The sequence below is a fragment of the Mytilus californianus genome, unplaced genomic scaffold (genome assembly GCF_021869535.1).
Source record: "Mytilus californianus isolate M0D057914Y unplaced genomic scaffold, xbMytCali1.0.p SCAF_4, whole genome shotgun sequence".
In the NCBI taxonomy this organism is placed as follows: Eukaryota; Metazoa; Mollusca; class Bivalvia; order Mytilida; family Mytilidae; genus Mytilus; species Mytilus californianus.
This window is the reverse complement of record NW_026262690.1, coordinates 68506080-68531706: the sequence shown is the minus strand read 5'-3', so window position 1 is coordinate 68531706 and position 25627 is coordinate 68506080. Positions and strand designations below refer to the sequence as shown.

Sequence of the window (25627 nt, the reverse complement as noted above, 5' to 3'; positions counted from 1 at the left end):
TTTGAAAAGTATTGGTTGGACGGTTTAGAAGTTTTTTACACGGAAATAATTGGAGCCGCCCGCCCGTCGTAGAACAATCTTAAATCAATAACTGGATTTCCATCGGAAAAAACAGTTAATAACTATTCGGTGACCCTATGACTATTATTATATATTTTTAGTAACAACGTATAAATTCTAAAGACAATTTGTAGATTGGTTTTGTAAATGATAAATTTATAAACGTTCTTCACTGATTTTACTTGAATTCTTTTCAAATAGATATTTCATCTAAGAACTTTTATTCCATTATGTACCAGAAAATAAGAGGAAAAGATTTTTCTTTAAATTTGCGTTCAAATTCAACATGTTTAATTTGTTAATACTATTTGCAACACCACCCATTTACTGTCAGTGCAGTTGACTATTGAATCAATATGTCTGTATACAATATTTTATATATTATATCATAGAAGATGGTTATAAGCCCAATAATTAGCATTTATATATACTTTTACGTTTCATGAATCTCACGAATGAAATAAGACTTCAACATCATATTAATCAACTATTACTTTTATACATGATATTATGTGTTTGTTCACATTTTAAATTCGACACCATATTTTCTCTCATAAAACAAGCTTACTTATCCCCTAGCTCCCCAACCAACACCACCAAATATATCTAAATGATTTCTTCATATCAACAAAGACAATAAAATTTACAAAAAGAAAAAAGAAAATAATCTAGGTGTCTGCACTTACCAATAATTTAACGCAACTGCTTTTATTCCGTCAAATACCTTTTCATATATTCATGTGTATATATATAATAAGCAACTATACAATACTAATTTTTCAAAACATGTCAAATTGTATACTTACAAAATATATAACTATAGATGTAATAACTGTTATGAAATAGAGTTTCATTACAGTTAAATAGTTATCAAACAAATCTTGACATCAGAGTTTTTATAACTTCTTTTTTAAAGTTATCCGGAAGTGTGCTACAAAAATAAATCAAATGTTAAAAATTAGATTCTTTGGGTGTTTTGTCTCTTTCTTCATACTGCTGGCTGGCTGTATTGTCTGAAAGAAACCAAACAAAAACTTAAACATTAAACTGGTGTATTAAACAGTGTTTCAATTATCTTGCATTACCATGTTTGAAATTCACTAATTCCAATGCTGATCAAGATTTTATAATTCCAAAAATCTTTAATAAATTACCCAAAAACATTTCCAGAATAAATGGAAAAGGAACATGTATAATGCAGTATAACTTTTTTTACAAACTGAAATATACAAAACTACCACAAAACAGTAGTCACTTACCACACAATATAAAACTATCTTCGTATGTACCACCATTGTCAACGACAAATCCTTAAAAACAAAAAAAATAAGATTCTTTTAATTGCCGAGAATACTTTATAAAAGCGTCGTTTTAAAATAGCAATTAAACTATGAATATGGATACTACCATAAGAACATAAAACATCAATATGTATCAAAAGAAAATAAAGAACATACACATGTCACGAGTTCTACGATAGAAGTTAGAATTGGCGGAATTGAGTATGTTTCACAGCGAATGTTTGGTGAACTCATAGAAAAATACTCGTTATAATAAGCATTAAGAACAAACAAGCTAAGTAATTGTCCGGTCGCCAACAAGTTTCTGCGTTTTAGAAAAGTATTACTGCATTACTAACCTGCAATTGGAGGCCCTATGATATATCCAACTCCACCAATGAAATACATTGTTCCTATGCCACTGGACAGCTTGGATACACCAATTAATTCCATGCATAGTGGGTTAATCATTGTTGTCAAACCACCAGAATATAAACCAAAGAGTAGTGTGAAAATTGTTTGACCTTGGAATGTACCGGAATATAGAGGAAATAGTATTGTCAACAAACCTACTATTCCATTAAATCCAAAATTAAGCATAACTGGATCTAGACCATTATGGCCAACTGAAAGCCCTGTTATGATTCTACCGAAGACGGAACTAATTCCTATGTATGTTATTAGTAATGCCGCATTTTCTTTGCTGGAGCCTTGCAAAACTGCATAATTTGTTAAGTGTAATAGCAAAATGGAGAATGGTACATTCCAAAGTAGATACTGAAGGCTGCAAAACATAAATGATATATCTGATAAAATGTCGAAATGGAGGAGATTCTTTAAATTGTATGAGATATTGTTATTGCTCTTTGAAGTCAACATATCCATGTCACGTTTCCTTTTCATGTCCTTTTTGTGCTTGTTTTCAAGGTCGGAGGGACGCATTAATGTTCCAATTACGATTTGATTACTGGAGAGAGCACCTAAGACTAGAAATGCACCCGGAAGTCCATACTGGTTAATTAATGCTTGTAAAAGAGGACCTGCAATAAACATGCCAATTCCTGCACCGCTTACTACAACAGCTAATGCTAGTCCACGCTTAAGATGGAAGAAATATCCAATCACTACAAGTGGAGGCGTTGCACACAAACCTAAACCTGTCCCTGAAAAAAGTGAAGGATGTCATTATGGGGACAAAACAATATATATATATAATAATAGAGAAATAAAGTTGCAGATTTCTCAAGAAAATACTTGGTTCAACCTGAAACAGATATGATTTAGATTGTAAAGATTGTTCTCGCATTTGTCAGTTTCATCTTACTTTGTAAATTTTATTGGCAAAAGCACTACCTATGCATTTTTGAATGTCCAAAATTCCAAAATACGCCATTATCAAAATGGAATCGTAAACAAAATTCAAAATGTACAAAACATATTTATTCATTTTTTTAAACGTTGGCATGAACTTGCCCAATCATCACACGTTAGAAAGGATATTTAACAAAAAAAGTAAATACTTTCAAAACTAAACATAAATGTTATTAGTTCGAATCCCGGCCAGGGAAGAACAAAAAATTTGCTTCCGCAAATTTACTGATCTAACATTGTTGGGCTGTTATTTAGACGAATTATATATATATATATATATTATTATAAATATATATTCCGTGCATGTGAACTTTTTTTCTTACCTATATATATATATATATTATATTTAAAGATCCAAGCTATTTTCGTATAATTTGTATACCTGCTATAATTCCATAGGTTATTAGTATGTAATTCAAATTGTGAGAGGTGAAAAAGCTTGAGACAAATCCAATGAACATTACAATGCCTCCAACTATCATCGTTATTCGACAACTATAAATATTTATGAGCATACTGGCTAATGGTCCTGAAACAGAAAACAGTGTGTCAATGTATAAAAAGACATATATTTAGAATATTCAATCTAATTTTTTATTAAAATGGAAACACTCATCTAAGATTGAAGGCTAATAATTTGGTACGGCAGACGCGCGTTGTTTCTTTAACATTAGACTCATCAGTGGCGCTTACATCAAAATAGTTTGAAGGACTAATCAAATACGAAGTTAAATAGCATTAAAATTTTATGCCAATTCAAAAGTGATGACGACTGAGTTTGTGATATCTGCCTTATAAAAACTAAGGTTTTTTTCTTAATTGACCTGTTGAGGCTATATTTGAATTCATGTAATATATGCAAATGTTTAAATATACTTGATATGATATTCTCAATATGAATTAAAAATTTCCTGTTGCTACAAAATGTTACGCATAAGTGTCTATGGGTGTTAGTGAATGGATGGTATATCGTTTCAGTTGAATGTAAATGTTAAGTCTGGAACTTCTAAATGAATTGTCGAAACAATACATAATGTACTTCAATCCAGAAAAAAAATATGCTTTTCACAATTTAGAAATTCCAGACCTATTGTTTATAAATGTTTTACCATTAAAACTTGATGTTAGCAAATTTTATTTTATACAATATAAGCACTAATGATTAAGTATGAAGTACCTATGAGAGAGAGGAGACTTGTAAATATAGAGCCAATCAGTGCTGTGTATGCATTGTCTTCCTCAAACCTCTGGAGTAGAGCCACATGGACAACACCAGCTCCGTAGATAAGTAGTCCGTTTATGATACCAGCAACACATGCTGCTACCATAATCACCCACGCCCATCCTTGATCTAAATCTTTGTTCTTCTCTACGTTGTATTTTGGATTCATTACAGCTACAAGAATAAAGCATTTAAAGGCAATGTGTGATACAGGGCTAAGAGAGAACAATTGTAGGGGTATATATATATACATATGAGAGAGAGAGAGAGAGAGAGAGAGAGAGAGAGAGAGAGAGAGAGAAAAAACTATATGCATTTGATACCAATTTTTAGGCGCAATGACACGTGTTTTTGGAATAACCGTTATCAGACAAGAATTTAAATTTTGTCAAAGTATATCAACATACATACTCATTTCCATAAACCTGTGAACAGTTGTAAACATTGTTATGACTCTTGTTCAAAGGATAAGTTATTGTGAGCATTAATGAAAACTTTAGTCAATTAGTTCGTTTTTATAGAGATGAGTGTCCGTTAGTTCAGTCGACCATTCTCTTAATAGTTCAAAATTATCGAGAAAATGTTTTGACGAGCCTACGTCTTTGGTAAAAATGTCGTCATACATATTCGATTTTAAACCTTTCAGAATTTCTGTAGGAAAATGCAAGTTCGATTTTGCTGTGAGCTCAAATATGTTATAACAATTATATCTACAGTGTTACAAATATAACTCACGACATGTTCTGAAGTCGAAACTTGGCCAACGTGTTTCAAACTATGCAATATGTTATTCTCAGTAGCACAAAAACATTCAAATAATGTCATAATAAAATGTGTCGTAATATCGATTTGCTATTTTGAGATAATGACATGTATGGCAACGTATATAACTAATATTATAGTTTTGAAGGTTTTGACTTTACAGACCTATAATGCATTTGTTATGGTGATTGAACATGTTTTACATATAGATTATTTTTAGTTGGATTTTACCTTATAAACGGGAGGTAAACTACAGTGACTAGTAAATATATTCCATCGCTAATTACAAGGTCATTTCACGTATATATTTGAGCATATGCATTTCCGCGTGTATGCTAAATTTTGTATAAATACTTGAGATCTCCAACTAACTTCCCATTATAACGACTAAGTATGTCTTTATACACCCCCCCCCCCCTTCCCTTCCCAGCTTGACATGTTAATTAATTGATTGATTTATCGTTGTTGTTTTCCGACCAAGTACGAAAAAAAACAAGACAACCTAAGAAGTGTGATTTGTAAAAAGTCTATGCATTAACAATATATATACCTCAATAAGAGGGGTCAGGCTATTGAGGGTCTTTTTTGTTAGAATTGATTGATTGATTGTTGTTTGGTTAACCTCTAGTGGCAAATATTGCATGTATGCTAAGGTCGAGAACAAGATTGAAATCAACATTTTATAAAATAGGGGGAAGGATGAAGGACAGGCAATATGGAATGCCACTGGAAAATTAGGATAAACTGGATGGGGACAGGGATTTAGCCTTGTAACAGACCACCTATGGACCCCATTTCTATACCCCAGTCAACTCTGGTACTCTCCTAACACTGGCCTATCGAAACAACTACCCTTCATGCGGGAAGGGGTGTTAGTCTTAAACCGGAGAAATTGTGTTGAATTTCAGTACTACATGGTTTCCTTGTTTATTTTCATACATGTAATACTGATAAAAGATATAGGCTATCAACAAGGGTCAATACAAGTCTTGATTTATAATGCAATGCACTGATTCAACAGTTTAAATATTAAAAAAAATGGGCTTATAATTCTTTTATCAAAACTCTTATCATAATTTAAATACAGAAGAAACGGTTCCGAGCTATTTATTGCATTGTTGACATTATTTAAACACGACTTGTGACGTTGTTGAAACCAATTCTAATATGACGTCCTTATTTCGCCTTGTAAAGAGGGGGCAAGAGGTTTAACTGTTATGCTGTTATGGGGCAATTTAATTCTTTGTTATCTGTTATTCTGAAATTGTATTTGCTGTTAGCTGTTATTGTCATATTCCTTGTTAGCTGTTATAGGACTATTATCTTTTTTGTTATCTGTTATTGTGAGAATGTATTTGCTGTTAACTGTTATTGAAAATTGGAATGTTAGCTTTTTGACAGCCAATATTCGGTAGAAAATGAAAATCATTGTACATTGGGGTCTTACAACTGGTAATATGGTGGTCTCTTATTCTGAGAAGCATTCCAGTAATGTACACATCACAGACCATCACTTAAACATATTAAAATCAGTCGTGTCCAGGACTATTCCAGTATATCTTATTATAATCCTTTGTGATAAATTCATTTTCTTTGACTCAATGTATGATGATAATTTTATGTTATGGAATACTGTTTTCATCATTTGATGGTGAACATTTTAAAAAAACTCACACGGCGTGCTTGTAATTTGAATAATGTGCGTATTCTTAAAAAAGAATCACAGAGCTGAGTCTGTGTTCTTTATTATATAAAAGGTGTTTCGGTTAAGTCCGTATGGACCTAGGCCTATCCTCATCAGGTATCCATGTTTTCCTTTTTGTAATATAAAGAATTGTTCGAATTTGATTTTTATCGAGCCTGCAACTTTTGCCGCAAAAGCGATTCTACATTCCGTTGGCGGCGGCGTCCACAAATATTTACTCTGTGGTTTGAGTTTTTGAAATTTTAATAACTTTCTTAAACTATCCTGGATTTCTACCAAACTTGGACATAAGCTTGTTTATGATCATAAGATAGTATCTAGAAGGACATTTTGTAAAAAAAAATCTTGTTTATCTGTATTTCACTTATAAAATGACTTAGTTTTTCTGCCAGTTAACATTACTTTCACTCTGTGGTTAAAGTTTTAAATATTTTGATAACTTGGACAGAAGCTTGTTTATGATCATAAGATAGTATCTAGAAGGGCATTTTGTAAAAATAAGTCTTGTTTATCCGTATTTCACTTATAAAATGACTTAGTTTTTCTGCCAGTTAACATTACATTCACTCTGTGGTTAAATTTTTCATAATTTTTTCCCCATTTTCGTTGAGCCAGCTGCGACTAACAGCAAAAGTAGGCGAGACACTGGGTTCCGCCGAACTCGTACGAATTTTTACATATGTCATGTATATGGGGATAATATTACCTGTATCCCAATACGTAAATATTAGATTCAAACAATTCTTAATTCACTGTTATCTGTTCTTATGCCCTTTCAATTCCTTGTTATCAGTTTTAAGCCAAATCAATTTGCTGTTTTGCTGTTATTGGATCCCCCCTTGCCCCCCTCTGTAAACAAAGCCGTGTTCTAATTAGCACAAAATATGTTTGACATATGCTATGGAACGCCACAGCTGTCTTATGTGAAACTCTGATATTACTTTATGTTGTTTTATTATTACTTGATGATATTTTGTCTTTACTTAATATGGTTTTGACATTACGTAATGATGTTTTGATATAACTCAATATGGAATAGTCATTACTTAATGATATATCGATATTACACGATATGGTTTCGTATTGACTTGATATAGTTTTGTCATTACTCAATATGGTTTTGTCATGACTCGATGTGGTTTCACCATTATTTAATGTGGTTGTGTCATTAGTCAATGTGGTTTTAACATTACTTGATGTGAATGTGACTTAACGTTATGTAGTTGTTTCATTACATGATGTGGTTTTGTTATTTCGTAATGGTGATTTGCCTATTCTTTATATGGTTTTAACATTACGCAATGATGTTTCAAAATTTGACGATTTTACACTATATGATGTGTTTGTTTCATTATCTGATGTGGTCCTGTCATTCTTTGATGTGGTTATCCCATTACTTGATGAGGTAAAACCATGTGACCAATTCGGAAAAAAATATGTTCTATTTTTAAACAGATTTCAATATATCATTTGTTTAATGTGCTTCGGATGGGAATCGCTATCCATTGAGTTAAAGTTCGAGTGGTTGTTCAGAGTTATTTGGTATGAAAAAGGACAATAATAAGAAAAAAAGTATTAAAAAGTTTACAGTATTTCGGACATAATTGGGATATCCCAAACCACTTGGTCCTGTTGTTTTCATCCTAAGTTCTCAAACGGAAGCAGTATTTTTGTAATAAATTTGTAAAATATTCCACGGAACCCTGTGTCTCGCCTGATATTGCTGCTGTAAGTGTAAAAGCGTCATGTTGATCGGCTGTACATTTATCACCACATTTATCGGGAAAAAAAAAATAAAAAAAAAAAGGTTTTTCTGTAGATGCTTTTTCTTGAAATTGAGGAATAACTCCTATACAAGTTTTAAAACACTTCATGGAGGTTTACAAATTTATCATGTCAAAACAGTTAAATTTGGTTTTATTTAACTAAAACAAAACTGTATGGTTTTCAACAATGAGCAAAACCCATACCCTATAGTAAGCTATAAAAGGTCCCGAAATGAAAAATGTAAAAACCTAGAAACCTAACGATCTATAGATAGATAGATAGATACTTTATTCTCTAAAAACTAAATACAAGTTTACAGAGAAACATACAATATAAATACAGATACAATAGTCGAGGTAAACAAATCCAGTATGATATTCTAAAAGTAATATACATGGCATACATGTTTAGTAACATGTATAATGAAAGGTTAAACTCAATAGAAATTTAAAAAATGGAGATGGAGACGCCGACGCCATTATCGACGACGGAATATAGGTTTTTTGTGTCTCACTGCCGCTACATTGATGTCGCAGGCTCGACACAAATCAAAAGACTTGAACTTTATTGTTAACAAATGAAACACTTCAAATCAACTCACACTAAAGTTACAGGGAAACGGGGGAGGGGGGCTCGGACTAAGCGACAAAGCATCAATACTATAAAATAAGAATTCTCCGAATTTTTTTTAGCGTAAATGATCATTTGAACTTATACGAATATCAATCTTTTATTTGTAATCAATTGAATTCCCTGATCTACCTCGCACTAATTGAAAAATAAACTTTTTGGAATATCTGTTTCATATGTGACGACGGACATGTTCCAGTGGTCGTAACCATAAAACCGTCATCTTTTCCTTGAATGTAAACTACCAAATAAAACCAAATCACTGGGTTTGTACTTTCTCGAAAAACACGACGGGTGCCTTTCTGGAGCATCCGAGATCACCCCGATGGATTTATATTACCCAGTCATACCGATCTATTGAAACAGCCAAATGAAACTGTTCTGTATGCCACCGCAACTGAAAGTTGGGGGGGGAGCATATTGTTTTACCCCCGTCCGTCCGTCCGTCTGTCCGTCCCATTATGGGTATATAGTTATTCCGCATAACTCCTCCTACAGTTTGAATCCTAGGAAGTTTTCTCTTTACTGTCTGTTTGTACATATATTGAAGGTGTTCATGTGGTCAGGGTTTTTTTTGCTCTTTTGGGAGATAATTGAACTTTTTTTTGTCATTTTTGGGGTATAAGCGGTTAAATGAGTTGAGTGCGGGGGCATCACTTTGTCTAGTTTACATTTTTTTCTCGTGTTGTGCTGTTACACAACTGTAACAGTCCGATGTAAGGTTAGGATTTAGCGCTCACATACATGTTAAACTCCGCCACGTGCAATTTCTTTATGTACCTGCCCCAAGTCAGGACGTGAAGTTCAATTGTTGTCGTATAAATGTGTGTTATTTTTTTTTTGTAGATTGTTTATTTATAAATAAGACCGTTTGTTTTTTCGTTTGAATTTATTCACATGTTGCATGGTGGCCTTTTGTAGCTGACTATACGGTGTGTTGAAGGCTGTACGGTTGCCTATATATGATTTCTTACATCCACTGCATTTAAACTCTGATGGATAGTTGTCTCATTGTCAATCACACCACATCTAACTTTATTTCAACTTCTATGTTGCGTTTTGTATACTGTAACAGTGTTTATCTTTTGTACGCATACCCCGGGGCCCTCTTTTCGGAAGCCCGAGCAAAAGTCCTTGTTCCGCGATAGAAAATTTAATTACGAACTCATGTAAGATAGCTCGAATTTCAACTCAAAATCTTAATTAATCTAAATGAGACTTAAATTCGAATCTTACTCAAACTCTACCTCAAAAAGTGACTCAAATTTAATGTTGTAACTAGAACTCTACCTCAGTTAAATGTGACTCAAACTCGAAGTCCAACTCGAGACTCAATGCTAACTAAAACTTTAATTCTAATAATGACTTGAATTCGAAATCGAAGACTAACTCAAAGTTTAACTCAAACAGTAACCCGAACTTTAATTTGAACTCTAATTCGATGGATGGCCACACTTATCCAAGGCACATACAACATGGAAATCTATCTAAAAATAGAACAGGTTTTTCCGAATTGGTCACGTGATTTTACCTCATCAAGTAATGGGATAACCACATCAAAGAATGACAGGACCACATCAAATAATGAAACAAACACATCATGTAGTGTAAAATCGTCAAATTTTGAAACATCATTACGTAATGTTAAAACCATATAAAGAATAGGCAAATCATCATTACGAAATAACAAAACCACATCATGTAATGAAACAACTACATAACGTTAAGTCACATTCACATCAAGTAATGTTAAAACCACATTGACTAATGACACAACCACATTAAATAATGGTGAAACCACATCGAGTAATGACAAAACCATATTGAGTAATGACAAAACTATATCAAGTCAATACGAAACCATATCGTGTAATATCGAAATATCATTAAGTAATGACTATTCCATATTGAGTTATATCAAAACATCATTACGTAATGTCAAAACCATATTAAGTAAAGACAAAATATCATCAAGTAATAATAAAACAACATAAAGTAATATCAGAGTTCCACATAAGACAGCTGTGGCGTTCCATAATATGCGCACAAACTTACTGTTTACATTCTCGTTATTTTCATTTTCAGCCTAATAAAATATCAATATTTTAGCTGCTTACATAAAATTTCTATCATATATTGTTATTAAAATATCATATATTACCCTACCATTAGTTTTTAAACTTATCAAATTTTAAAATATGACATACAGAACTCATGGGGAGAAAACGGGAACAGCCAAACATTCCTAAGGTATTTTCATACGCTTCGACCTAAAAGAATACTGTATTTGTCATATTAGAATCGAAATAATTCCTTCATGGCATGCTCTATGCTCATTTTAACATGGGTAGGCATTATATTTGTCGATATTTTACACAGCGTAAATACCATATGGATTATGTAATTATTCTTTGTATGACAGTTTTAGATGACACATTTGCATCCAAATGTGATAGGAATGTTACCCCTCTCAATAAAACTACTCGAAAGAGAGCACCAGGAGGATGGAAATAAAATGAGAAAAACAATAAGTTCCTGTCCTGGTATCGGCATTTCTCAAATTTGCGAGCTGTGGTTTCATATAGCATATATATAGATAGATATGTCAGTGATTGTTTCCTCTTTGCTACCTATGCCCATAAAATTGTCTTATATCGTTTTCTCTTGAATGATGATTTCACGAATATCTTATGTAATGATTTTCAAAAGAAAAAATCCAAATAATAAAAGTGTAAATAAACTATTTTTTGAAGGTCGACCAGTTTGTGTTTTATACACCATAAACGTGCTCATTAATTAATTATCAGATATTAAACAGATACAGCTTACATATGTGTATCTATGCATGGCTAATGAGGCCATGATCACTGTTGTTGTATATTAACGTCTGATCCACCAAATGATATGTGTGTTGAGTGTTATAAAGTCATTGATCTTACCTAATATTTCTTTTAGCGCAAACCACCATGATCACGACACACATATAAAAATATACCACGTGGTAATTGTATTTTAAACTATTGTATTGATATACATGTCGTTTCCGTTATAAAACATTATTGTATAAGGTCATTCGGGTTACTTTAAGTACGAAGTACCTGAATGGCCTTACATTCTAGATAAAAACCGCTTCCCTTCTTTTTTAATCTTCTAACCTTAACATTACTGTCCATGTTAAGTTTATATCACTAGAAACAGGCATCTTTTTAGTCTGACTTCTCTCACCCCAAACCCCTTCTGAAAATTAAAAAAATACTACTTAAAGACTATAAATGACGAAATTTAGACTGGAGTTGATTACTTAAGTCAAAGCGTCATGACCCCAAATAATCCCCCTCAGATAGCCTGCACGCATGCCTCCTTGTATAAATTAGTGCTCATCAGTGGATACTGAAATTGCCATTACGAGAGCATTTTCTAGTATATCGTAACAGTTGAAATGAGGGCAATAGGTTGGAGTGGATGTCAATGTAATGCCCCTGTAGTGGAAGGTGACTAATCAAGATTGGGAAATTGACAATAGAGAAACTGATAACACTAACGTTCGTCCTCGGCTTTCCTTTCTCTGCAGTATCTTAAATGTTGGATTCATTGAGACGTATTTAGATGTTAGCACTGAATGAAGAATTCTAAAATTATTTAACGAATTAGTCTCAATTATATATTCTGAAAGTGAGATAGAAGAATATTGGAAGGTATTTTTTCTTCTTGTCTTTAAAAATGTTTTGTGCAATTTTTTTTTATGAGCACAAGAAATGGACTGTTGCTTGGGATACATAATTAGTAATCACAAGAGAACTGTCTACCAGAATAGTAATCACAAGAGAACTGTCTGTCTACCAGAATAGTAATCTCACGAGAACTGTCTGTCTACCAGAATAGTAATCACAAGAGAACTGTTTGTCTACCAGAATAGTAATCACAAGAGAACTGTCTGTCTACCAGAATAGTAATCACAAGAGAACTGTTTACCAGAATAGTAATCACAAGAGAACTGTCTGTCTACCAGAACAGTAATCACAAGAGAACTGTCTACCAGAATAGAAATCACAAGAGAACTGTCTGTCTACCAGAATAGTAATCACAAGAGAACTGTCTGTCTACCAGAATAGTAATCACAAGAGAACTGTCTGTCTACCAGAATAGTAATCACAAGAGAACCGTCTACCAGAATAGTAATCACAAGAGAACTGTCTGTCTACCAGAATAGTAATCACAAGAGAACTGTCTGTCTACCAGAATAGTAATCACAAGAGAACCGTCTACCAGAATAGTAATCACAAGAGAACTGTCTGTCTACCAGAATAGTAATCACAAGAGAACTGTCTGTCTACCAGAAAAGTAATCCTCCATATACCGTGTCGATTAAAAACTTTGAATTTTAATAATTTGGACGTCGGTGTATTTGTTTAAAAAAAGGGGGGGAGGTACTTTAGAAAGTAATATTTTTCTTGAAATAGGACTTGGAATGTGAAGATTAAGGGACTTATCATTTTTTTAATTTTTTTATAAATTCATAGTGGGGGGATCAATTTTATCTCTAATGAAACATTTGTGAACTTTTGAATCTTCAAGTATATCCTACATATCATGTGTGTCAAAGGTAAGTGTTTTGCATGTTAAAATTTTTTAATTTTTTTTCTTCATTTTCCATCCCTATATCAAAATGGGTGGACGTTTGTTGACGTTTAGACTGAATTTGTGCTATCACAATTCGACTTAAGCAAATTCCTTGAACATGAAGAGAAAATGGGAAATCATTCGTATGGTTCGAATTAGACGATTTAAAAGATTTCAGCTTAAAGAAGGTGTGCGATAAAGTGCCTTAGAATATAGCAAAGTACTCTCGACCAATGAAATTGTAGAATTGGATGCCTCTTAATTGTGAAGAATGAATGTAAATCATGTTCTTAGTAAGGGATTATCCTATTATTTACAGTTCAAAACAAAGAGTTTCTATAAATGAGTTACAACTGCCCCGAAGCACATTTATCTGATTGAAAGGATTTATCACACAGTGATTGAAACTGACTAAAAGTTGAATTGTGAAACAAACAATAATCTCAAAATAAGTTGAAGTTTACTGGTGCAGTAAAATTGGTACCGTGAATTTTATTATGAAAATATTAATAACTTCAAATTACTATAAAATTAAACAATACCAAAGCAATGCAAAAAAAAGAAAAAAATCTTTCAGATAAAAAATAACCTAAATCTTTAGCTTTCCAAAACTTTGATTACATGATCAGCGGTTGGGGAGAATAGTTATTTCCAATACAATTATTCCGATAAAAAACAGGAATTAAATTTTAAACATATTAAAAACTTTTAAGGGCATTATTTTTGAGCATTTCCCTGACATAATGAAACAGTATTTTGATGTAAAAAGCCGGACCAAATTATTGGCTGTGAAATAAAATTTAGTTGTAACTCTAATGAATTAATTGATTTAAACTGTAAATAAAACAGGGTAATTCCTCACTAAAATATTACATGATTTGCATTCATACTCACAATCGGGAAACATACAATTCCTACCGTTTCTTTCTACTGTTGTGTCACCTAATATCTATAACGCATTTTTTTTTAAAAATATTTCCCAAATGATAAGAAAGTCCTCACATCACTAAAACTTATCCATAAATGACATGCCGAAAAAGGAAGTCATGCATTAATTATAAACATTGCACTGACAATGAAACTAATTCTTGAATAAATCATTTAAGGCCTTGAGCACTTTACAATATTCTTTGTAAGTTTGTAAGAGAATGATAATCCCTTACTTCATGATAAGTACTCGCTAACGCTCGTATTTATTCATGAAGAAAGGGATTATGTAATAGTTATACACCGAGAGATAGGTGTGTCTGGACAAGAAACCCCGTCGGCCGGAGGCCGGAGGGGTTTCTTATCCAGACACACCGTATCCCGAGGTGTATAACTAACTTACACCCCATTCTAAACCCTATATTTGTTAACATTGATTATTAAATGAAAACAAAAACCATAGCATATTTATTGATAATATCAAACCATGATTTATAAGAATATTTTTTATTACATGAAACCCCACTAGTAACCTTTCTTTGGTTATCTTCGTTCAAACTTTGACAAGTGAGTATATTTTACAAATGTCAATTGGTTTTGCATATTCCCGTTAAATCCATGTGCTAATATGGATCAGCAGGTCAAGGTTGACTGTTTCGTGTATTCTTATTACAAACAAAAAATTACATCATGCTCCTGGTATACAGTTGTCAATATGGACGGGTATAAGACGGACGACATTCTGTGGCAAGCGTTGGATTTGGTAGAAGAGACTAAAGATAAAGGCAATATTATAACCCAAAGTACTTACCTGTATCAGTCTAATAAAGGTAATCATAACTGTATTTTATATCTTATGATTTTATCAAAAACAAAAGCCCCCCCCCCCCCCCCCCCCCCCCTTCATCTCGAGAATAAACAAACATTCATATTCGAACATACTAAGGAATAGGTGTGTCTGCATTAGAAACCCGACTACCAGACACGCTCAACATACAATATTTAATATTGAGGAACTCCACTTTTTTTTTTTGGGGGGGGGGGGGGGGGGATCAGGGGCTGAGCCAGCCGGGGGTTCCCAACTCGAGAGAAAAGGGGGGGGGCAACCATTCAAATGCATTGATCTTTTAAATAAAAGTCGGGTCCAACCCGCGGAACCCCCAACCCCGGATCGGCCACTGGGTAACCGGGGGAGGGGGGTCTGGGAGCTAGAATTCCAATTCTTTTTTTAAAGACCAATGCTTTAGAATAGAGATCATATGACTGGGATAAAAAAAATTACCTTCAAGCAAAAAAATATTTAAAGGATTATTTTTGTATTCCATATAGATGCTTATTGGGATTTCCTAATATGTGTTTTTTTTAATATCATGAAACAATTTGAAGTGAACACTATAAGTAATTTCTTATGTTCATAATCAATTTCTATTGTTACGAATAACAATGGACTTTGTTTGCGGGATGTAGAAGCAGGGGTTTCTGGAAACCCCGCTCGTCACACCCTGTGGTCAAAATCCATTGTTTTTCGTAACAATAGATCTATTCAATTTACACTTGTTTCAGAAATAGAAACTATGAAGTATAACAATAGAACTGGGGTGTAAAATTCTCTTACATATACTATGAACTCACTGAATGCACGAGTGAGTCACTCTATTCATAAAAAGTGTCCGTATTGTTCTGTTTTTCTATAGCTCTGCTGGGGGCAAAGTCGTACAACTATGAAAGAATGAAAGAATTTGCCAAAAATGCTCATCTGTCTGTATTGAAGATGAAAATCCATGTTTTAACTTCAGGCTACTTAATGCTGTTGGAAAATTTATTCAAGTCAATATGAGTTAGATGTATTTATTTCTCATATAAATATATTATATACTTTAAACCAAGGGCTTTTTTAAAGTCTAATTGTATTGTAATTGTGTATTTAAATTCTATGTATCTATGCTAATCAATGTTCTTTTTCCTTATACGTGTATCCTCTATATGCCCCTTGTGGGCCCTTAACTGGTAATAAAATATATCTTATCTTATGATGACTGTTTTCATATGATGTGAATTCACTTTAGACTGACGAGTGCTAAGGACACTGTCCTCTAGTTCGATACCTATTGCTAAACTCATCGATCATATTTGAGACAGATTTAGATCAGTCTATAAATCCAATCACTAACTCACTATGTATCATCACCACCAGATATAGGTACCCTTGACCTGGTTATGTGTTCATTGTCTAAGAAAAACTACATTACTGTACATATACCAACATATAGGTACCCAAGTAGCTATACGCTGGTATTTGTACAGTAATGTTGTTTTTCTTAGACAATGAACAGAGAACCAGGCCAAGGGTACCTTTATCAAGAAAGAATTTGTACGTTTCCAGATAAACATTGTCAGAACGGCTTTGAGTGGGATCCCGTGTGTGGGATGGTGTTGAAGCTGGGGAAACTAGCTTTTGTATCTGTAGTCGACTGTTATTGTACTACAAGATACGAACTGGTATGATTCGATACCAATATACTTTGTATAAGATATTAATGGGTTTTAAATAACGAATTGGAATATATCACAGTTCATTCACATCCAAATCGGCAGTCCAATTCAATAAACGTAAACAAATTGGTAAAGTCCAAAATCATTTAATAGAGTCCAAATATAAAATAACAGTATTATACAAATCAGTAATTTTAAAACAAAAACAATTTATCTGCTTGCGTTGGAAAATCCGGACGCAGTACATGTGCTCTCGTTGGCATATCCAAACGGAGTCCGTGTGCTCTCGTTGGCATATCCAAACGGAGTCCTTTAATAAAAATTTATCTTTCTTTAAATACCAAATAGCGTTGCTAACAACAAAGTTAGTAATGGTCATTTTGTCAACAGAAATTAAATAACAGATTGATTCCGTTTATCAAAGAGAAATTATTTACACGCTTGTGTATTGAATCATAGATGTATAAACCCATCTATACATCTATGATTGAATTAAACATAATTGATCAAATAGAAATATTGAATAACCGTAAGATTTAAGTTCAATCTTGACCATAAGTATTGACAAATACAAATTTATAATCTAACATGTTTCAGGTGTAAACAAATATTTCGGACATTTAAATTCATTATGAATTTCGAGATCATTACTATTGAATAAATTAAATATGCCTGGTGAACACGAAACGTACACGTTAATAAACTGTAATAGAAATCAACATATTTAGATAGTTTTGAATATAAAATTTAGTATAAAAATAATGTGCAACACCTATATCCGGTGGTGATGATACATAGACAATAACTGTTTAGTGTCTTTAAATATCAGCTGTATTTGTACGAGGCTAAAAAACAGGTGTAATGCAAGCTTCAGCGAGCTATAACTCCTGCTTCGAGCCGAGTACAAATACAGCTGATATTTAAAGACACCAAACAGTTATTGTCTTTATCCTGCAATTAATCTTGTACATTTTTTTTCCATCCCAATCGTTGAATTTGTTTTTGAAAGAAATCGACATGCGCGGACCGCAATGAGAACCCAAAATTGAACTGAGACGTAAACAATAATTTGACATAACCGTTCGCTCGCAACAGAAGCAGGATACCAGGAGACTATATACGTGTTTGTTTGGTTATTTACTAATGAAAATTTGTCTGTACTTAAATATTTAGGGAACTATATTATTACATGTCGAGATGTTAGACGAAATATAAATTAATGTATGTAATAACAATGATAATTGTATTATGTAATGATTTTATGGTTCTGGTCCTGCCTGGAATTAACTGTATGTGATTTATATAGAATGGAGATTATAACATGTCTGAACTTTTTAATGTTTCATTTCAATGTATAAAAAAAAATGTTTTTCTGTTACAAACCATGATGTATTGTTTTGTGTGTACAGAAGATGCTTTATTTCCATCAAATGGGCACACAAGGAGCATAATATAATATCATTATAATATTATTTTTACAAATATAATAAACAATACAGTATACATAGTTACAAACACAAATAAGAAACAACAGTTTTCACATATTCGTATATATATAGGAGTATATATAAAACCTTCGTCTCAGGCACACCTCTAGAAAGTAACAAAAAAAAAGAATTCTGTGAGTAGGCTAAATATATCTAGCTTAACTGCAGGAGGCACCAAGGGACGGTGCTATATGGCATGGTGGTGCATATTAAAATGTGTATCGGGACATTAACATGATTAAAGATATGGTAAGATATTGTAAGAAGTTGCACATAACTGGTATGTCATCCTCGTGGATGGTGCAGAGGAGTCAGTACTATTAAAGTGACACAACTGCAAGAGGCAACAAGGGACAATGCTAATTGACATGCCAAAGTGCACATATTACGAAAAGATAAAATATTACCAGTTTAATCAAGAAATATCACAAACAGAAAGGTAATAGAACTTATACGATGTGTCCTGTTCCCCACCATGCCAACCTCGTGCCTAGTGCAGAAAGCCTGATTTAAATATTTATCTTTCAAGTTATATTTTGTCTTCATCAACTAACTCACAGACAGATATCAAGATATCAAGATTCTCTACATTGAGAAGCCATATCAGTTTTTGGCTAGGAATCAAATGCGTAAAGTTTGGGCATAGTGAGTTAATAGTGGAATTTAAACGATTTCTCTTATCGTGAGATGATGTACACGAAAATACAAATTTTTTTTCATCATCAACTTCATTTGAGGTGCACCTGAGACATATTCTGTCTTGTCGGAGAGTACCCTGATAGCGACCTTGTTCAATTCTTAGTCTGTGAGAAGAAATACGCAATCGAGTAAAATTTCTCCTCTGCTCAGGTGATTGTAATAAAGTAAGATATCTTTCAAGACCAAAATGAGTCTTAAAAGTGCTATAGCTACAAAGCTTCCCATCAGCACAATTGTGCATTTATTTTCTTCACTGTATTTCATAGTGCTGATAAAAAAAACTTTTTAAATTAAATTTTGAATCTAAAGTTGCTTGCAAAGGCTAGACTGTCAACCCCATTACTTTTTTTTGCAGATAGTTTAAAGATCCATACCAAGAGGGAATTTTTTATTCAAATAATAGCTTTGACTCTAAATATGCATCTTTTAGTAGTGGAAAGGATGAACCCAAATTTTCAAGCCGGTGCCAGTATCTGATCATAGATTTGGTGATATCAAAATGTAAAGGAAATTTCCCAAGTTCTGAAAGAGTGGCAAAGTTTGTTGCTCTTTTCCCCACACCTAGTAATAGTTTACAAAATTTCATATGTAATCTTCCAGAAAGATAGGATAGGCTTCATCAACTGTAGAAGTCTGAGAATCTAATTTTTTTTTGAAGGGATTAAAAAAGCCCCAAATTTCCGAACTATACAAAAGAATGGGTTTAATTGTATGATCAAATACGTGGAGGCTGTTTTTAATATTTGGATTCAGTGACAAGAAGTCCTTTCGTAGCTTGTAGTATGCTTTCAGTGCCTTGCAAGTATTGTACAATTCCTTCTGAGCAAAGGAAAAAGATCATGATGCACTAAATGTTATACCTAAATATTTACAATGTTGAACACAATCCATCAACATGTCATTAAAATAAAAATTATGTTTTATATGCCTGCCTGCCTTGTTAAATACCATCACCTTGGTTTTTTTAGATTAATTTTCATACACCAATCTTTACAATAATTATTTGATTGATCAAGTTTACACTGAAGCCCCTTTTCCGAGGAAGAAAAAATGACAATATCGTCAGCATATAATAAACAATGAACTGGCTTTGAGTTAACCAAGACTGGATCAGGTGACTTTTCAAGATAATCAGGGAGGTCATTTATGAAAATTTTAAACAATTTGGAATCAAATTATCTCCCAGTTTCACTCCCACCTTAGTTGGAAAAAGGTCTGTAACTCTATTCTTTAATCGAATACACGATTTACTCTCAGCATACATACTCTTAATTATATTATAAAAATTTGTACCCAGCCCGATGTTTAATAACTTGAGTTTTATACATGGGTGAATGACGGTGTCAAAGGCCTTCTGGAAATCAACAAAACAGGCAAACACTCTACCTTCTTTAGTATGACAGTACTTATCAATAATGGTCTTAAGTATGAACATATGGTCAGATGGTCGTGCTTTTTTTGTGAAACCAATTTGGCTATCTTTAATGATCTGATATTTATCTAAAAATTTGCAAAGACGGGTGTCAAGAATTTTATTAAAAAGCTTCCCCAAAGCATCAGTAATAGTTATTCATCTATAATAATGTACATGTCATCAGTGCTGCCCATCAAGGGTCCTTGATTGGAATACTAAATATTCTTATATCGCTTCGTGTTATCTGTACACCTGTATTAGTATAGTAGAAAGGTCGATTGCCCGGGTCGATTGCAGGATAAATAGTGTTACTGCTTTGATAAAATTTACAATACCGGCAACGTACACAACGCTATACAAATACAAGTAATTCTGGACATTGTTTACACATTAAACACACTATACAGAGATCGTTAATGTGGATTTATGTGTCTTTTTCAGTGCTTTGTCATTGTGAATGTATTATGTATTATAAATGAGTAATAACTTACTGTTCAAATAACTGCAGCTTAATCTCCATTTGTTTCAGTTTTAAAACGTAAAATTATTATTGATAATTACATTCTTTACCGTCATAATGCAGTTTCATTTTTTTTTCTATTAATATGAAATCGATGCCGGATCATGCCGTGTCACAATGCGCAGGCTTACTTAGTTTAATAATATTTTAACCTATAGCTGTGAAATGGAACCTATGGGAATGCAACCCGAGTATAAATCTCAATAACCGAAATTTATACCATAGATATCTATGGTATAATTTTCACAATTATACCATGGTTTTGTTGTATAGGGTCTTCGAGAAAAAGAAAGCAAGACCTGGCTGTCTGAATTTTTTGACATTTGAACAAGAGAGTCAGTGCGGGGCCACTAAGCTAAACTGCCCGCTTTGCACCAGCCGATATAAATGAATGCCTAGGGTGGGAATCGAACCCACGTACACCAACTCTGTTGTCCTATATTTTTAAATGAAAAAAAAATCGCTCCTAGAACAAACAAACAAACTAATAAAATTAAAAAAAAAATATAAATGTGTATATATTATACTGGAAAATATAAGTTGATTTTCGGTTATTGAGATTTATACTTGGAATGTATTCCATAGGCTTCACTTTACAGCTACATGTATAGATTTGAATTTGCCGAGACGGCTTTTTGGGGGAGGGCAGGGAGCAAGCCCCTTTTAAGGAGCTTCATATTTGGTAAATGCATAGACTTTTTCATTGTATTACTCCAAATGTTGGCTTGCTAGATCCCCCTTTCAGAATCCTGGACCCGCACCCGATGTAATATACATTGCTGACATCTAGACTTTAACGAGGTTACTCAAGTAATAACAATAATGTTGAAATGTTAAAATTAGATGGCGTCTGGTTTTTCTAAATGAAGCTTACTTTTTTATGTAAATTATTGCTAGTAAACAAGTGATTTTAATTATGAACATTTTGAAATCCGTTTTAATTTATGTACGACTTCGGCTTCAGGTACAAATTAAAATGTAGAATGATTCATCCAAACTCTCAAAAAGATTCTTGTGAAATTACTTTCCTCAGAATTATATATGAATATTAAAAAATTAAACTGTGTGACATTCAAACATTTTGATAAAATAAAAAAAACTAACCCTTTCCAGTTCAACTTTTAATCTGTGGTCTCTTGCGTCCATATCCAGAACATCTGATTCCTTTAACATTTGTTCGTCTGTAACGTTATCCGTCACCAATGTAAATGTGCATCCATCTCTGTTGAAACATCTCGTCTTACTGATTTTTCCGCTGTTTCAGAAGCCCGTGCTTATTTTAGAAAGTAGGCGGAGCTTTATGCGTAAGGCCCGATAAGGGTTATTTAACTGATTCTTATCAAAACTATTTTTAAAGTAAACAAACAAAAATATATGAAATACATGTATACAATTTTAAACAGCAAAAGATGCGATAGGTTAAAACAGATATTCCATATTTTTTGGATAATTTTGCGTTGTTTCGTAAATTATACCATAGTTTTTTGTTGAAACCCCTCGGCAACCTCACTCGACTTCGTCTCGTGAGGTTATTGCCAGGGGTTTCAACAAAAACTATGGTATAATTTACGAAACAACGCAAAATTATCCAAAAAATATGGAATATCTATAACTTATTGCCTGCTGAAAGTAAAGCAACGTTAGGTGAAAAGGAACAGCAACTTGTAGATAAATACTTAACGAAAAGGAATGAGTTCAAAGAGGTGAGTACACACTTTATGTGGGTACTTCATACTAAAATGACAGTATATTTGGTCAGCAATCACTTTTCGGATCTGTCAGATACTAACTTCCTGCTTGCGGATACATAGATATTTTTAATGTGTTGAAACTTTTGCAATTTTTTGTCACAACATTTTCAAGTAGTACTTACTCAAATGGATTCATATGTGCATGAATGTGTCAGATGGGTGTTACGTGTGAGCACTTAAACGATATGTAAACTATCTACATATATATCAGTTTGTGGAATAGACTTGAAAGATTTTGCACAACGTTTCGTAGTTACTTATGAACTGAATCACTTCATATATATATATATATATATATATTTGTTCAGCAGCTTAGCAGTCATGAGTAGTATAATTTGTAAAGGTATTCGGGCACATATCAATGTGTTTGCATTATTGTTGCATTGAAATGTAAATACACTTTCATTAAAGAAATATAACAAGAGCAGACAAGATATATACATCATTGGATTAAAACCAACATCCATCTTAAAACAAAGCAAAATACTAAACTACAGGTTGACTTCTACTTAATTGAGTTGTTTGAATCTTTGCACTAAACCGGATGGTACATATAGCCTTGACAGGAATGTATAGTGGGGTAAAAACCATATTTATTCAGAATTTTAATTATAACACATAATGTTTTTGGGGATTAATACAAGGATTTTACTGGTGAAATTTTTTTAAAGGGAAATGGGCAATAATAAATATTTCACAACTATATAAAATCAAATCTTATTTGAAGGTTTATACTAACCAAGTAGAACGTGGAGCTGCCAGAGGTACCCACCAGGACAGAAGGCGATACTCTGTCGGGAAAATGGTTTTGATCAAATTGACAGAGTTAAATGCAAAGCTCGGGAAAGTTATAAAACAAGATGGCGATATATTAACAGTGGAACAGTTCAAACAAGATGGAAACAAATGGATTCTAACAGGAGAAATTGAAAATTATGACATTTTCAATTGTTTTCCGGGGTCATTTGATCTGACGAAAAGTGGAAACCTACCACAAAGTGAAAAAGTCAGATTAGATTTGAATGGATTAAAAATTTAATCAAATATTGAAGATTTTGTCGTTTAAATATTATAGTTGTTTAATATGTATTATTATTTATTGATAATTTTGACATTTGTTAGTTGGATACAAAAAATACCGGTACTTTATCCCGGCCTTTTTAACCAATAGCAGTATATAACATTTTGGTTAAGTAGGTATTAGTTAACTCATTTCTGAAATATATAATTTCTAAATTATAATATATCCAAATAGTACATATATCAATATAGAATGATCCGTATATTTGAAGAGAACGAAATAAATGAATAATTTCGCAGACATTTGAAGTTATGGCAGCAGCAAAACATTCATAACATTGATGTTGATGTGAATAAGATAAAGAAATGTAAAGTGAGACTTTAGGTACTCAAAGTATAATTGTATTTTTAACTAACCAAATATTTTCATAGTTTAAGGGACAAATGGCGATGCAATTAAAGCGACAATGTTTTATGTTATTGAGATAAAACTAATGCACGAAGATAACATTTGAGGAGTGCTTTGTAATTTATCAAGAAAGTTGAGACCACATAGCATCTATAAAAATAGTACTTAAAGTAAGAAAAAGTGGTAATTTAAGGTAGCACTACAGTCAGACCTTTCTGACTCCATTCAGCAGTCTTTTAAAGATAAATTTCTCATAAATTACAGAATGGATTTTTATAATCTTTATCACACTTTAAAGCAGCTGAACTTTCTTAATCTAATGGTTTTTGTCGAGCCTGCGACTTTTGTCGCAGAAAGCTCGACATAGGGATAGCGATCCGGCGGCGGCGGCGGCGGCGGCTACGGCGGCGGCGGCGGCGGCGTTAGCTAACTTCTTAAAAGCTTTATATTTTAGAAGATGGAAGACCTGGATGCTTCATACTTTGTATATGGATGCCTCATGTTACGAAGTTTCCGTCAGTCACATGTCCAATGTCCTTGACCTCATTTTCATGGTTCAGTGACTACTTGAAAAAAAAGTTCAGATTTTTTGTAATGTTAAATTCTCTCTTATTATAAGTAATAGGATAACTATATTTGGTATGTGCATACCTTGCAAGGTCCTCATGCCTGTCAGACAGTTTTCACTTGACCTCGACCTCATTTCATGGATCAGTGAACAAGGTTAAGTTTTCGTGGTCAAGTCCATATCTCAGATACTATAAGCAATAGGTCTAGTATATTCAGTGTATGGAAGGACTGTAAGGTGTACATGTCCAACTGGCAGGTGTCATCTGACCTTGACCTCATTTGCATGGTTCAGTGGTTATAGTTAAGTTTTTGTGTTTTGGTCTGTTTTTCTTATACTGTATGCAATAGGTCTACTATATTTGGTGTATGGAATGATTGTAAGGTGTACATGTCTAGCTGGCAGGTGTCATCTGACCTTGACCTCATTTTCATGGTTCAGTGGTCAAAGTTAAGTTTTTGAGTTTTGGTCTTTCTTTCTAATACTGCATGCAATAGGTCAGCTATATTTGGTGTATGGAATGATTGTAAGGTGTACATGTCTAGCTGGCAGGTGTCATCTTACCTTGACCTCATTTTCATGGTTCAGTGGTCAAAGTTAAGTTTTTGAGTTTTGGTCTTTTTTTCTAATACTATATGCAATAGTTCAACTATATTTGGTGTATGGAAATATTTTATGATCTATATGTCAGTTACGCAGGTTTTATTTGACCTTGACCTCATTTTCAAGGTTCATTGCTCAGTGTTAAGTTTTTGTGTTTTCGTCTGTTTTTCTTAAACTATAAGCAATAGGTCAACTATATTTGTTGTATGGAAGAATTGTTAGCTGTACATGCCTGCCTAGCATGGTTCATCTGACCTTGACCTCATTTTCATGGTTCATTGGTCAATGTTTAGTTTACTTGGTTAATGTTAAGTTTATG

At 33.1% G+C, this 25627-nt stretch overlaps 1 protein-coding gene across 9 annotated transcripts in view; it reads right to left on the bottom strand.

Moving 5' to 3' along the window:
* The window catches only part of LOC127698657 (monocarboxylate transporter 12-like), a 70984-nt gene extending 49916 nt beyond the window's left edge, over positions 1–21068 (bottom strand). For 3 of the 9 annotated variants that reach the window (XM_052202240.1, XM_052202239.1, XM_052202241.1), the window contains exons 1-7: positions 20929–21068; positions 11953–12034; positions 3889–4107; positions 3094–3240; positions 1700–2503; positions 1320–1370; positions 867–991 (exon numbers count right to left, since the gene is read on the bottom strand). In XM_052202240.1, the coding sequence (XP_052058200.1) occupies positions 957–991; positions 1320–1370; positions 1700–2503; positions 3094–3240; positions 3889–4102 (1251 nt within the window). In that variant the 5' untranslated portion in view covers positions 4103–4107; positions 11953–12034; positions 20929–21068 and the 3' untranslated portion in view covers positions 867–956. Of the gene's footprint in view, positions 1–866; positions 1074–1319; positions 1371–1699; positions 2504–3093; positions 3241–3888; positions 4108–11736; positions 11810–11952; positions 12035–20928 lie in introns of those variants that run through there. The other 6 variants (XM_052202237.1, XM_052202238.1, XM_052202236.1 and 3 more) reach the window with 4 other exon arrangements.
* Between the last annotated feature and the right edge of the window lie 4559 nt (positions 21069–25627).